This window comes from Apteryx rowi, unplaced genomic scaffold, assembly GCF_003343035.1.
Source record: "Apteryx rowi isolate R43461 unplaced genomic scaffold, aptRow1 scaffold_32, whole genome shotgun sequence".
Classification (NCBI taxonomy): domain Eukaryota; kingdom Metazoa; phylum Chordata; class Aves; order Apterygiformes; family Apterygidae; genus Apteryx; species Apteryx rowi.
Genome location: NW_020449641.1, coordinates 765,106 through 775,881, shown reverse-complemented (window position 1 = coordinate 775,881; position 10,776 = coordinate 765,106). Strand labels below are relative to the sequence as shown.

At 61.4% G+C, this 10,776-nt stretch overlaps 1 protein-coding gene across 1 annotated transcript; it reads left to right on the top strand.

Moving 5' to 3' along the window:
* The first annotated feature begins 1,091 nt into the window (after positions 1 to 1,091).
* PSMD2 (proteasome 26S subunit, non-ATPase 2) lies at positions 1,092 to 8,439 on the top strand. Its single transcript, XM_026070961.1, has 20 exons — positions 1,092 to 1,148; positions 1,834 to 1,998; positions 2,258 to 2,379; positions 2,770 to 2,994; positions 3,126 to 3,284; positions 3,593 to 3,737; positions 3,939 to 3,999; positions 4,307 to 4,453; positions 4,645 to 4,751; positions 5,194 to 5,321; positions 5,401 to 5,488; positions 5,875 to 6,037; positions 6,139 to 6,240; positions 6,331 to 6,476; positions 6,701 to 6,784; positions 6,960 to 7,128; positions 7,447 to 7,541; positions 7,709 to 7,835; positions 7,934 to 8,052; positions 8,134 to 8,439. The coding sequence occupies exons 1-20, from the start codon at positions 1,128 to 1,130 to the stop codon at positions 8,314 to 8,316; spliced, it is 2,556 nt and encodes an 851-aa protein (XP_025926746.1). The 5' UTR covers positions 1,092 to 1,127; the 3' UTR covers positions 8,317 to 8,439.
* Positions 8,440 to 10,776: the final 2,337 nt, after the last annotated feature.

Here is a 10,776-nt window from a genome sequence, read left to right as displayed (position 1 = left end):
GACGTCATCGGGGTAGCGGGCCCCCCGCAGGGGCACCCGTGACGTGCCTGGGGTGCGGGGGCGCCCTGCGGAGGGGGCGCGTGACGTGAGTGGGGTGAGGGGCGTCCCTTCTGGAAGGGGCCGTGACGTCATGGGGTGCCCAGGTGGTGACGCTGAGGGTTCCCTGCCCTGGGCGGTGCGTGTGAGGGGAGACTGCTGGGGGCCCGCGGGCGTGACGTCACTGGGGACATGCGGTGCTGCACGTTGGGGACCCGTGATGTAATCACAGCGTGCATGTGACAGCGGGGCCTGAAGCAGGGTCCCCTCTGGTATGGGGTGGGGATGTCCCTGCGGTCGGGGGTCTCCGTGGGGGTGGGATGGGGGAGGCTGGTGTCGCTCGGGGCTCTGACCTGGTGGGGTGTGCAGGAGCCGGCTGTGGGGCTGTTCCCTACCGTGCCTCTCTCCGTGGGGTGCCCCGATGGGTGATGGGGGCACTGACTGCAGGCTGCCCTGGGGCAGGATGGTGCCCTGTGGGGGTTGCTGCAGGGTGTGCATTGCGGAGATGGCCCAGCACCCCTGAGGTGGCACTCGCCCCATTCCTGTGACACATGGAGGGAGGCAGCTACCTGGGGGCTTGTGGGACCTGTGAGCTAAAGGGTGAGGGCACCCCGAGGTCTAAACAGAGACCCCAGAAGGGGAGAGGGGGCTCGTGGCAGACTGACATCCCCCCTGTGGAGAAGGAAGCTGAGGAGAGACTTTCTGGGAATAAAGTCAAAAGTCTTGGGGACAGCAAAACCTGTCCCCTGTGAGGGGGAGGGAGGCTGTCCCTTCTGTTACCTGTCCTCCACCAAGGGATACCAGTGACCCCTTCTGGGGTGGGAGTCGTGGGGGACTCTGAACCTGTGGAGGGAGGGGGAATCCAAACCTTTAGTTCTTGGGAAGATCAGAGGTGGGGGGAAAGCCATGGACCAAGCTGTTTCTCAGGGCTACGCTGACACCTCCCCGTGTATAGGAGTTGATGTAGTGGTACCCTGGGGAGGAGGTACGCTCCAGAGCTGGGGGTGTCTGCGCTGGGCGCCCTTAACTCTGCTTTCCCCTGTGTCTTGTTGCAGTCTGAGGAAGACAAGCAGCTGCAGGATGAGCTGGAGATGTTGGTGGAGCGCTTGGGGGTAGGTCATGCTTTACCCCTCAGTGAGGAGTGGCTTTGCTGGGAACCCCAGCTGAGACTGGCTTCTGCCCATCCTTCAGTTACAAGCACTTGTTTCTCCTGCTGTGGAGATGGGGGACTTCTCCTTGAATGGGGCCCCCCCTTGCCTGTCACAGCGATGTCTGTCTGTCCCCTGGCCTTGCTGCTTGTCTGACCTGTGTCCAAGAGACCTGTGCTGCCTCCTCCTTGTGCTGATGACTTTCTCCCCCTGATGTGCCTCCTCCTCAGCCCTGGGAACCCACTTTGGCTCAAGGAGATGCCATGGGCTTGGCAGGGCAGGATTTTGTCTGCTTGATGCGTGTGTGCACAGTGCTTGTGTGCTCACCCAGATACCTGCTTGGAACCGGGGAGTGGGGGGAGGCTTCTGTGTGGGACTGGAGTGTTGCCACCCTTAGAGAGGTGGTACCATGGCCTAGAGCTGTGTGATGTGGATTTCCTTCCCAAATGTGTGACTCAGCTCTCCTGATCATGGAAGATGTCCCTGGTGGTGTTGCTGGAGGCCAGGCTGCCTTGGAGGATGGTCAGCTGGATGGCCGTCAGGCAGGGGGATGCTTTGCTTGGATTTGGATGCTGCGTTTGGGGAGGGCAGGTGGGGTGGCAACCCAGGAACCAGCCCCTGCTTCCTGACAGGCAGTTTTGCTCTGCAGGAGAAGGATACGTCCCTCTATCGCCCTGCTCTGGAGGAGCTGCGGAGGCAAATCCGTTCTTCCACGACCTCCATGACCTCTGTTCCCAAACCCCTCAAATTCTTGCGGCCACACTATGGCAAGCTGAAGGAGATCTATGAAAACATGGCTCCTGGAGAGAACAAGGTAAATGCTCTTGCCTCTACCATCCCATGTGGCTGGAAGGTAACAGGACAGTGATGGGGCTGGTGATCACAGAGCCCTGCTAGACTGTGAGGTGTAACATCACCCTCCATGACTTGCACTGGTGAATTATAACTTGCCAGGGCCATGCCTGCGCCATGCGTGATTGCTTGTGGGTGCAGGGAGGGTGTTCGTGGCTGGTGTGGGCTGTCCTCGCTTCCCCATGCCCAGGGTGCCTGAACATCTGGTACTCTTTCTGCAGCGTTTTGCAGCAGACATCATTTCTGTTCTGGCCATGACCATGAGTGGGGAGCGCGAGTGTCTGAAATACCGGCTGGTGGGCTCCCAGGAGGAGCTGGCATCTTGGGGGCATGAATACGTCAGGTAAGGCTGGTTGGGAGCAGGACTCGGGAAGGGACAGCTGCTCGGGGGAGCTCCTGAGTTCCTCAACCCTGGCCCCTTCCGGGAGGTGTCCCCACTCACTGGGCTTTGGCTCAGCTGTCCCTGTCATGTCTGTGCGAGTGTTACCTCATCCTCTGTCCACAGCGATCTGCCAGCTGCAGAGATCTTGCTGCCAAAGAGAACCGAGGTGCCTGGCCTCTGTAATCTCTGCTCTTAACCCTCTTCCTCCCATGGGTTTACCAGAAGCTCTCACAGGAATGTGGAGCCCCCTTAAACAATACGTGGCCCCAGCTATCTGGCAGCAGCTGCTCTGTGTCCTTGGGGCTGGGCGAAGCCAGTTTCTGTGGTGTTGACATCCCTCTGTCCCTGCAGACACCTGGCAGGGGAGGTGGCCAAGGAGTGGCAGGAGATCGATGAAGCTGACAAGGCCCAAAGGGACACGCTTCTGACCCTGGTCAAGGAGATTGTCCCCTACAACATGGCCCACAATGCAGAGCATGAGGCCTGCGACCTGCTCATGGAGATTGAGCAGATGGACATGCTGGAGAAGTACATCGATGACAACGCCTACTCCAAAGTGTGCCTCTACCTGACCAGGTGAGGGGGCTCAGCAGGCTGCAGGGCTAGAGGGGGCTGACAGGCCTGTGCCTTGTCCTTGGCAGGCCGGGTCTGCCCTGCCTCACTGTCCGATGCAGTTGCTCACCCTCGTCTCCATCTCCTCCTCAAAGCTGTGTAAGCTATGTCCCAGAGCCCGAGAACTCGGCTCTCCTGCGCTGTGCTCTGGGCATCTTCCGCAAGTTTAGCCGTTATCCTGAAGCCCTGCGCCTGGCCCTGATGCTCAATGATGTGGAGCTGGTGGAGGACATCTTCACTTCCTGCAAGGATGTGTAAGTGGAGACTCACTCCCCTGTCCACAGGGCCTTCACTCGTCATGGTGGGGCATGGCTCCCCTCTCCAGCCAGAGTTGGATTGGATCCTGCCACCACCAGAGGTGTCTGGGGGCTTGGGCAGAGACTCTTGTCCCTAAAGTCAAGAGGGGCAGGAATAGGTAGTCTCTGGGCTGTTTCTTGTGTGCCTGAATAGCAGGACAGGTTGAGGTAAGCTGGGATACACATCTGTGTTGGCTGGTTAGCATGTGTCTGTGCTGGGATTGGCTAGGGTTTGGGCACTTGTGAAACCTCTTCCCTCTTTGCAGAGTTGTCCAGAAGCAGATGGCTTTTATGCTGGGCCGCCATGGGGTCTTTCTGGAACTGAATGAGGACGTGGAAGAGTATGAGGACCTGACCGAGATCATGTCCAATGTCCAACTCAACAGCAACTTCTTGGCCTTGGCCAGAGAGGTGAGTGACCTGTCTGGGAAAAAGTCCCTGAGCTGTCCCGGACTATGGTCTGTCCTGGCCCCATGGTAAAAGCTGGGAAAGAGATGCTTCATCCCCATCAGCTTGGCCAGGTGCTGTCTGAAGAGAAGGTTGCCCTTGTAGGGCAGCTGCTATGTGGTGTGCCTGCTGGGAGGTAACTCCCTTCTCCCCTTGTCTCTGCAGCTGGACATCATGGAGCCCAAAGTGCCAGATGATATCTACAAAACCCACCTGGAAAATAACCGTAAGGGCTTGTGTCACAGCCTCTGTCGTCCCTGACTGTGGGGAGTTCCTGGGGCTCTGAGGCTTCTCCTGGCAGTGCAGTGAGCCTCTGTCTTGGGGTGGGCAGACAACTCGCCTGGTGTCTCTGGGCTGTCCACTTGGAGCATCCTCAACTGCCTACGGTGGATTTGGGCTCCTCCTTGCTGCTGGTTGTGGACAGATCCTTGTCTTCCCCAAGGCACAGGGCAGTGGTATGGTGGAGGGCTGGGCAGCAAGATGGCCTGGCAGGGTTGTTTTGCTGCCTGGCTCACCCTGACATCGTTCCCCAGGGTTCGGGGGTAGCGGTTCCCAAGTGGACTCAGCGCGGATGAATTTGGCCTCCTCCTTTGTGAACGGCTTTGTGAATGCTGCCTTCGGGCAGGACAAGCTGCTGACGGACGATGGCAATAAATGGTTGTACAAGAACAAGGACCACGGTGAGGGACCTGGCTGGGCAGGGGTTGGAGGTGCCCCGAGGCTTCCCTGCTACCCTGTCCCCCTCTGCCCTGCTGAAAGTGGGGCACATTGGGCACAGCTCTGGCAGCCCTGTGTCCCTGGCCACCACCTCCCCTTGGCAGGGCACATCGGTTCAGGGTCTGACGTGGGCTCTTTTCCCCTGGAACTGCAGGGATGCTGAGTGCTGCAGCCTCGCTGGGCACCATACTGCTGTGGGACGTGGATGGGGGGCTCACACAGATCGACAAGTACCTGTATTCCTCAGAGGATTATATCAAGGTCAGTGGCACCCGTCCCAGCCCAGGCTGTGCCCAGGGTTCCTGCTCGTATTGCTGCGTGGGATGGCCCCGCTGCTGGCTGGGTGTGCGGCCGTCTTGGGGGAACGGTGACCTCGTCTTGGTCTGCTGTATGGCTCAGCCCCTGCCTGGAAGAGGGGTTTGGATACCCCATGTCCCAGATGTTTGCGAAGCTCACAGCAAGGCTGGTAGCTCTTGGGGACTCCATGGAGGCGTCCCCTTGTTGCAGAGCTGCAAGCTTTGGACTGCTGAGCTGAATCCAAGGCCACATTGCTCGCTTAGACTTGTAGTACTGGCAGCAGGCAAATGATGCCAACTTGCCTGTCCTGGGCAGCGGGTGTAAGCTGTGGGGTGACATTAGTCACTGGTTGGCAGAGCGCTGCGTGTGGTGGTGGTTGGTGTGTGACGGTGCCTCTGCCTTGCAGTCGGGAGCCCTCCTGGCCTGCGGCATCGTCAACTCAGGTGTGAGGAATGAGTGTGACCCTGCCCTGGCCCTCCTGTCTGACTACGTCCTCCACAACAGCAACACCATGAGGATTGGAGCCATTTTTGGGTAAGACCTTGGCCCCAGCCTCTGCCGGCTGTCCAGGGCATCACAGCTCCCTCCTAATGCTCCTCTGGGCTCTCTGCAGGCTGGGGCTAGCCTACGCGGGCTCCAACCGTGAGGACGTCCTGACTTTGCTGCTACCTGTGATGGGAGACTCCAAGTCCAGCATGGAGGTAGGGAGTGAAGCAGGGTTTGCATAGGGTCCCTGCTTCTTTACCTGGTCCCGGGCAGCTCCTGGGGATAGAGGGCCTGTCCTGCAGTCAGCTTGGGCTTTGAAAGCAGGGTGGCATGTCCCTGCGTGGTACTGTGGGGTCCTGTAAGAGTATGACCCTGTTTTCCCCCTCTTGAGCTGCTCCCAGGTTAGGGTTGGTGCTGATGCAGGAGAGTTGGAAGCCATCAGCCCTTCCAGTATCCCAAATTTCTGCACAAAGCAGGGACCAGGGGTGCCCTGTGCTCTTCCCAGCTAAGCAGCCGTTGAACTGCATGGACCTGTGCATGGAGCTGTGGGCCAGCTCGCTCTGGGCTGTCCCTGCAGCATTCTCCTTCCCTGCTTCACTAGGTGGCTGGTGTGACTGCCCTGGCCTGTGGGATGATATCTGTGGGTTCCTGCAATGGGGATGTCACCTCAACCATCCTCCAGACCATCATGGAGAAATCGGAGACAGAACTGAAGGACACCTATGCCCGGTGGCTGCCGCTTGGCCTGGGCCTGAACCACTTGGGTAAGGCCGGGCAATGCCAGCAGTCTTGCGGGTTGGGTCCTGGGAGTGGAAGCATCCCTCATCCACTGTGCTCTGACCACCACACCTTCCTACCTTGGCAGGGAAGGGAGAGGCGATTGAGGCCATCTTGGCAGCACTGGAGGTGGTGTCAGAGCCGTTCCGCAGCTTTGCCAACACACTGGTGGACATCTGCGCCTATGCGGGTGAGTTGGGGTGGCTGAGGAGGCGGGGGAAGGCAGGAGCAGGTCTTGGGCCCTCCCTCTGCTGTTCCTGACCAGCTGCTCTCCCTCCAGGCTCAGGGAACGTCTTGAAGGTGCAGCAGCTCCTGCACATCTGCAGCGAGCACTTTGACTCCAAGGAGAAAGAGGAGGACAAGGACAAGAAGGACAAGAAAGAAAAAGAGAAGAAAGAGAGCTCAGCTGACATGGGGGCCCACCAGGTAGGGAAACCTGGGCTGGGACCCCTGCCTTTGGGGACAGGAGCTGGCTTTGGGGGGGTTCCTTGGCCTCCTGTGGGATTGGGGCTGGAGGAAAACAGCCCCCAGCAGCATCCCCTGCTTTTTCTATCCCGCTGGGCTTGGGGTGGGCACAAGGGCTGTAAGGACCTAGTTTGGGGGCCGAGTGCTCCCTGCCTGCTCCCGGCTCAGTGCCTGTGTCCCTGCAGGGCGTTGCAGTGTTGGGGATCGCACTCATCGCCATGGGTGAGGAGATTGGCGCTGAGATGGCCCTGCGCACATTCGGCCACCTGGTGAGTGATGCTGGGGGGAGAGTGCAGACCAGGGAAGGGACCTGGGGATGGAGAGACCAGGTCTTGCCTCACATCTATGTGGGCCTTGCTGCCCTTGGTAAGCCAGGCTACGGGCACCCCAAAGTGGTGCCCTGCCACTGCCTGGGGTCTAACACCCACCCTCCCCTCCGTGCAGCTGCGGTACGGGGAGCCGACCCTCCGCCGGGCCGTGCCCTTGGCCCTGGCGCTTATCTCGGTCTCCAACCCCCGGCTCAACATCCTCGACACCCTCAGCAAGTTCTCCCATGATGCTGACCCTGAGGTCTCCTACAACTCCATCTTTGCCATGGGCATGGTGGGCAGTGGTAAGCCTGGCGGGGGAGTTGCCTGTGACTCCTACTTGGGGTGTCTGTGTGCTCACAGTGGGGGGAATGACAGCTGCAATTCCTTTGGCTCTTGTGCTAGATTATCAGCACCAGCTGGGAATGCTGCCCAGGTACTTTGCTGATCAGAGGGGTGGACAAGGCCTTTCGGGTGGAGGGAACTGGGCTTGCTGGAAGCTGGACGTTTGCCCGTCCCAGAGTTTTTGGCTGCGTGTCCTGCACCCTGATGAGGGGAAGGTGGAAAACCAGAGCTGTGTTGGCTGTTTACCCTGATCTCTGCCTGCACCTCCTCTTCTCCAGGTACCAACAATGCCCGGCTGGCAGCGATGCTGCGGCAGCTTGCCCAGTACCACGCCAAAGACCCCAACAACCTCTTCATGGTGCGGCTGGCCCAGGTGAAAATCCCATGCTCGCTGCTTGTGGAGGGGAAGGGGAAGTTGAGGTGCCTGGCTTGTGCGTGGGAGAGGAGTGCTGTCCCTGGGCTGTCACCCCCTTGGCTGGCAGGTCTGAGGGGTCCCAGGCACTGCCCCACAGCTCTCACATGCTTTCTCTGCCACATCAGGGGCTGACCCACCTGGGCAAGGGGACGCTTACCCTGTGCCCCTACCACAGTGATCGCCAGCTCATGAGCCAGGTGGCTGTGGCTGGGCTGCTGACTGTCCTTGTGTCCTTCCTGGACGTGCGCAACAGTGAGTACTGTGGGGACACCCCCCTCCCTGCCACCCCTCTGCCCTGTGGGGTGGGCCCTGATCTGCCCTGACCCGGGACCCTTACGTCTCCAATCCAGTTATCTTGGGCAAGTCCCACTACGTTCTCTATGGGCTCGTTGCTGCCATGCAGCCCCGCATGCTGGTCACCTTTGACGAGGAGCTGCGACCTCTACCTGTGTCGGTTCGGGTAGGACAGGTAAGGGGGCAGCCAGAGCCTGGGCCAGGGTGCTTGGGGTCCCTGTGTGGTCTTGGCCTTCATCTCCCTCCTCTCTTGCAGGCTGTGGATGTGGTGGGCCAGGCAGGAAAGCCAAAAACCATTACTGGCTTCCAGACTCACACAACGCCAGTGCTTCTGGCACACGGAGAGAGGGCAGAGCTGGCCACAGAGGAGCATGTGCCAGTGACGCCCATCCTGGAGGGCTTCGTCATCCTACGCAAGAACCCCAACTACGATGTCTGAGCCACGGGGATTTGGGGATGGGGTGGGGGACAGGACACACAGGGCAGCAAGGGGTTGGGGGGGAGGGGGGAAGGTGGTTTGTTCGGTTGTTTTTGTTACTGAGAGTTGAGGAAATAAACTACATGGTGACTCTGGTGCTGCCATGCTGTCCCTGCGTTTGGGGGGGGGGGGGGKGCACAGGATGGGCTCTCATCCCTTTCGCCCTGTCCAGACTGAGCCCACTACAGCGAGGCCGTGTCCCCATTAAGCCTGGAGCCCTGAGCTGATGTGACCAAGATCTTCCCCCGGCCTAAACAAGGAGGAATTCGCTGCCCTCCTCGTGCTGGGCACTGTCACCTCCTTTCCATGTCACCCTTGGAGGGACCCTTGGGGGCTGGAGCAGGGTGAGACCCCCTTAAAGTTACCCATAGGGTGCCACAGGTGTGCGGGCTCCCAGGCTGCTGTGATGCCGTGAGGCTGTTCTGGCTTTCGTTTTGCCCTGCCCTGTGCGGGGCCGTGCCCCCGCAGTGCCCTGGGTGCGTGTGCCCCGTGCGGCAGGGTGTGCCTGCCTGGCGCCCACGCTGGCGTTGTGCAACTTCCCTCCCGCTGAGCCGGCACCCGCATTGGCACAGACTCCCTGCCCCGTGGTGGGGTGGGTGCCTGGCACTGCCTCTCCTGAGCTGGGCCTTTTGTCACGTGGAGTCTCCGTTGGCTAATTGTGGGGTTCAGCTGCTCCCTGGGGTGCGCCGGGCTCTGCCGCCGGCGTTCAGTGCAGCTCGTAGGAGTGCAATTCCTTCGGAGCCCTAGCGGGACCAGGATCAGGGTTAAGCTGAAGGAGATTTGGTGGTGGTGGTGGTGGGGGGAAATGTCTTAAGAAAGAGAGGAAAACCCCGTGCTGTTTCCAAAAATACTGGTGTCACCACCCTGCCATACCAAGCAGGGCGCCTGCTGGAGCTGCCCTGCCGCTTGGTGAGCCGCGCACTTCCCTGATGCCTGGGGGTCTCATAGCCCGGCTGGGCCCTTCGGGGGGGGGGGGGCCATGGCCTGGGTGCCCGGGACTGCTGGTGCTCAAGGGACCTGCTGACTGTCCCCTGTAGGTGTCTGGCACTGCACCGGCGTCCCAACCCCGTGTCAGCCTCTGGAGACGGTGTGGCTGGATCAGGAGGACGTCTCTAGCCAGGGCCTGGCTTTGTGCTGCTGCGCGTCAGCGTCCTTCTGTCCTCCCTTGGCTCGGGTCCCAGCCTCAGGGGCACCCACCACCCTCTCCAAGGAGGGGTGGGGGCTATGTCACCTGCAGCCCCACTGCTGTGCCCCACACAGGGCAGTAGGTGTGGGTCCAGGCCTGGAGGGTGCTCAGCACCCTGCTGGGGCCCAGGGTGCTGTGGGGCAGGTGTGAGGGCACGGAGAGGTTGGGTATGGTGTGGGGGGCTTCATGCCAGGCCCAAGGGGTGCAGGGTTGGGTGCTGGCACCAGGTGGTGTGTCCCAGCCCCAGGGGTGGGTACAGGGTATTGTGTCCCCTGTCCCAGGTACAGGGTGTGGGGGTGCTGCGTCCCACCCCAGGGGGTAGGGTGATAGGTGCAGAATGGGTCCCAGCTGCAGGGGTGCAGAGTGCACCGTCCCAGGCATGGGGGTGGGTGTAGGGTGGTGGGTGCAGAGGGCTGTGCTGCAGGCTGAGGAGTGCCAGAGGTGGTGGTGCAGGATGAGGTTGGCTGGAAAGCTGGTTGGTGGGTACATGCAGGGTGCTGGGCCCTAGCCCTGTGGGTGCAGGGTTGGTGCTGGGTGCGGTGTCCCAGGGATGGGCGCAGCCTGGGTGCTGTGTCCGGGGGGTGCGGGGTGACTGCAGGATGCTGTTTCTAGATGCAGGATGGGTGCAGGATCCACGTCCCAAGGGGTGCAGGGTGGGTGCAGGGTGCCCAGTCCTGAGAGGTCCAGGGGGTACATGGTGCAGATAGGATGCCCTGTCCTGAGGGGTCCCGGGCAGGTGCCGGATACTGTGTCGTGAGGGGTGCAGGGGGGTGCTGGGTGCTAGGTGAGTGCTGGGTGCCTTGTCCCGCGGGGTGCTGGGGGGGGCCGGGTGCTGTGACCTGAGAAGTGTTGGGTGGGTGCTGGGTGCTGGCTGGGTGCCAGATGCAGTGTCCCATGCGGGGCCAGGTCAACGCCGGGTGGGTGCTGGGTCCCGGGTGGGTGCCGGATGCCCTGTCCCACCAGGTGCTGGGTCCCGGGTGGATGCCAGGTGCCCTGTCCCACCGGGTGCTGGGTCCCGGGTGGGTGCCGGATGCGGTGTCCCACCGGGTCCCGGGTGGGTGCCGGGTGCCGCGGCGCGCCACGTGCAGCCGCACGGGGGAGCGGGACGGCGGGCGTGGCCAAGATGGGGGCGTGGCCCACCGTGGGAGGAGGCGGTCCCACCCGGGCCCCGCCCCGCCCCGCCGGCGGTGGCGGCGAGGGTGGGGCGCGCCCGCGGCCACGCCCCGTCACGTGAC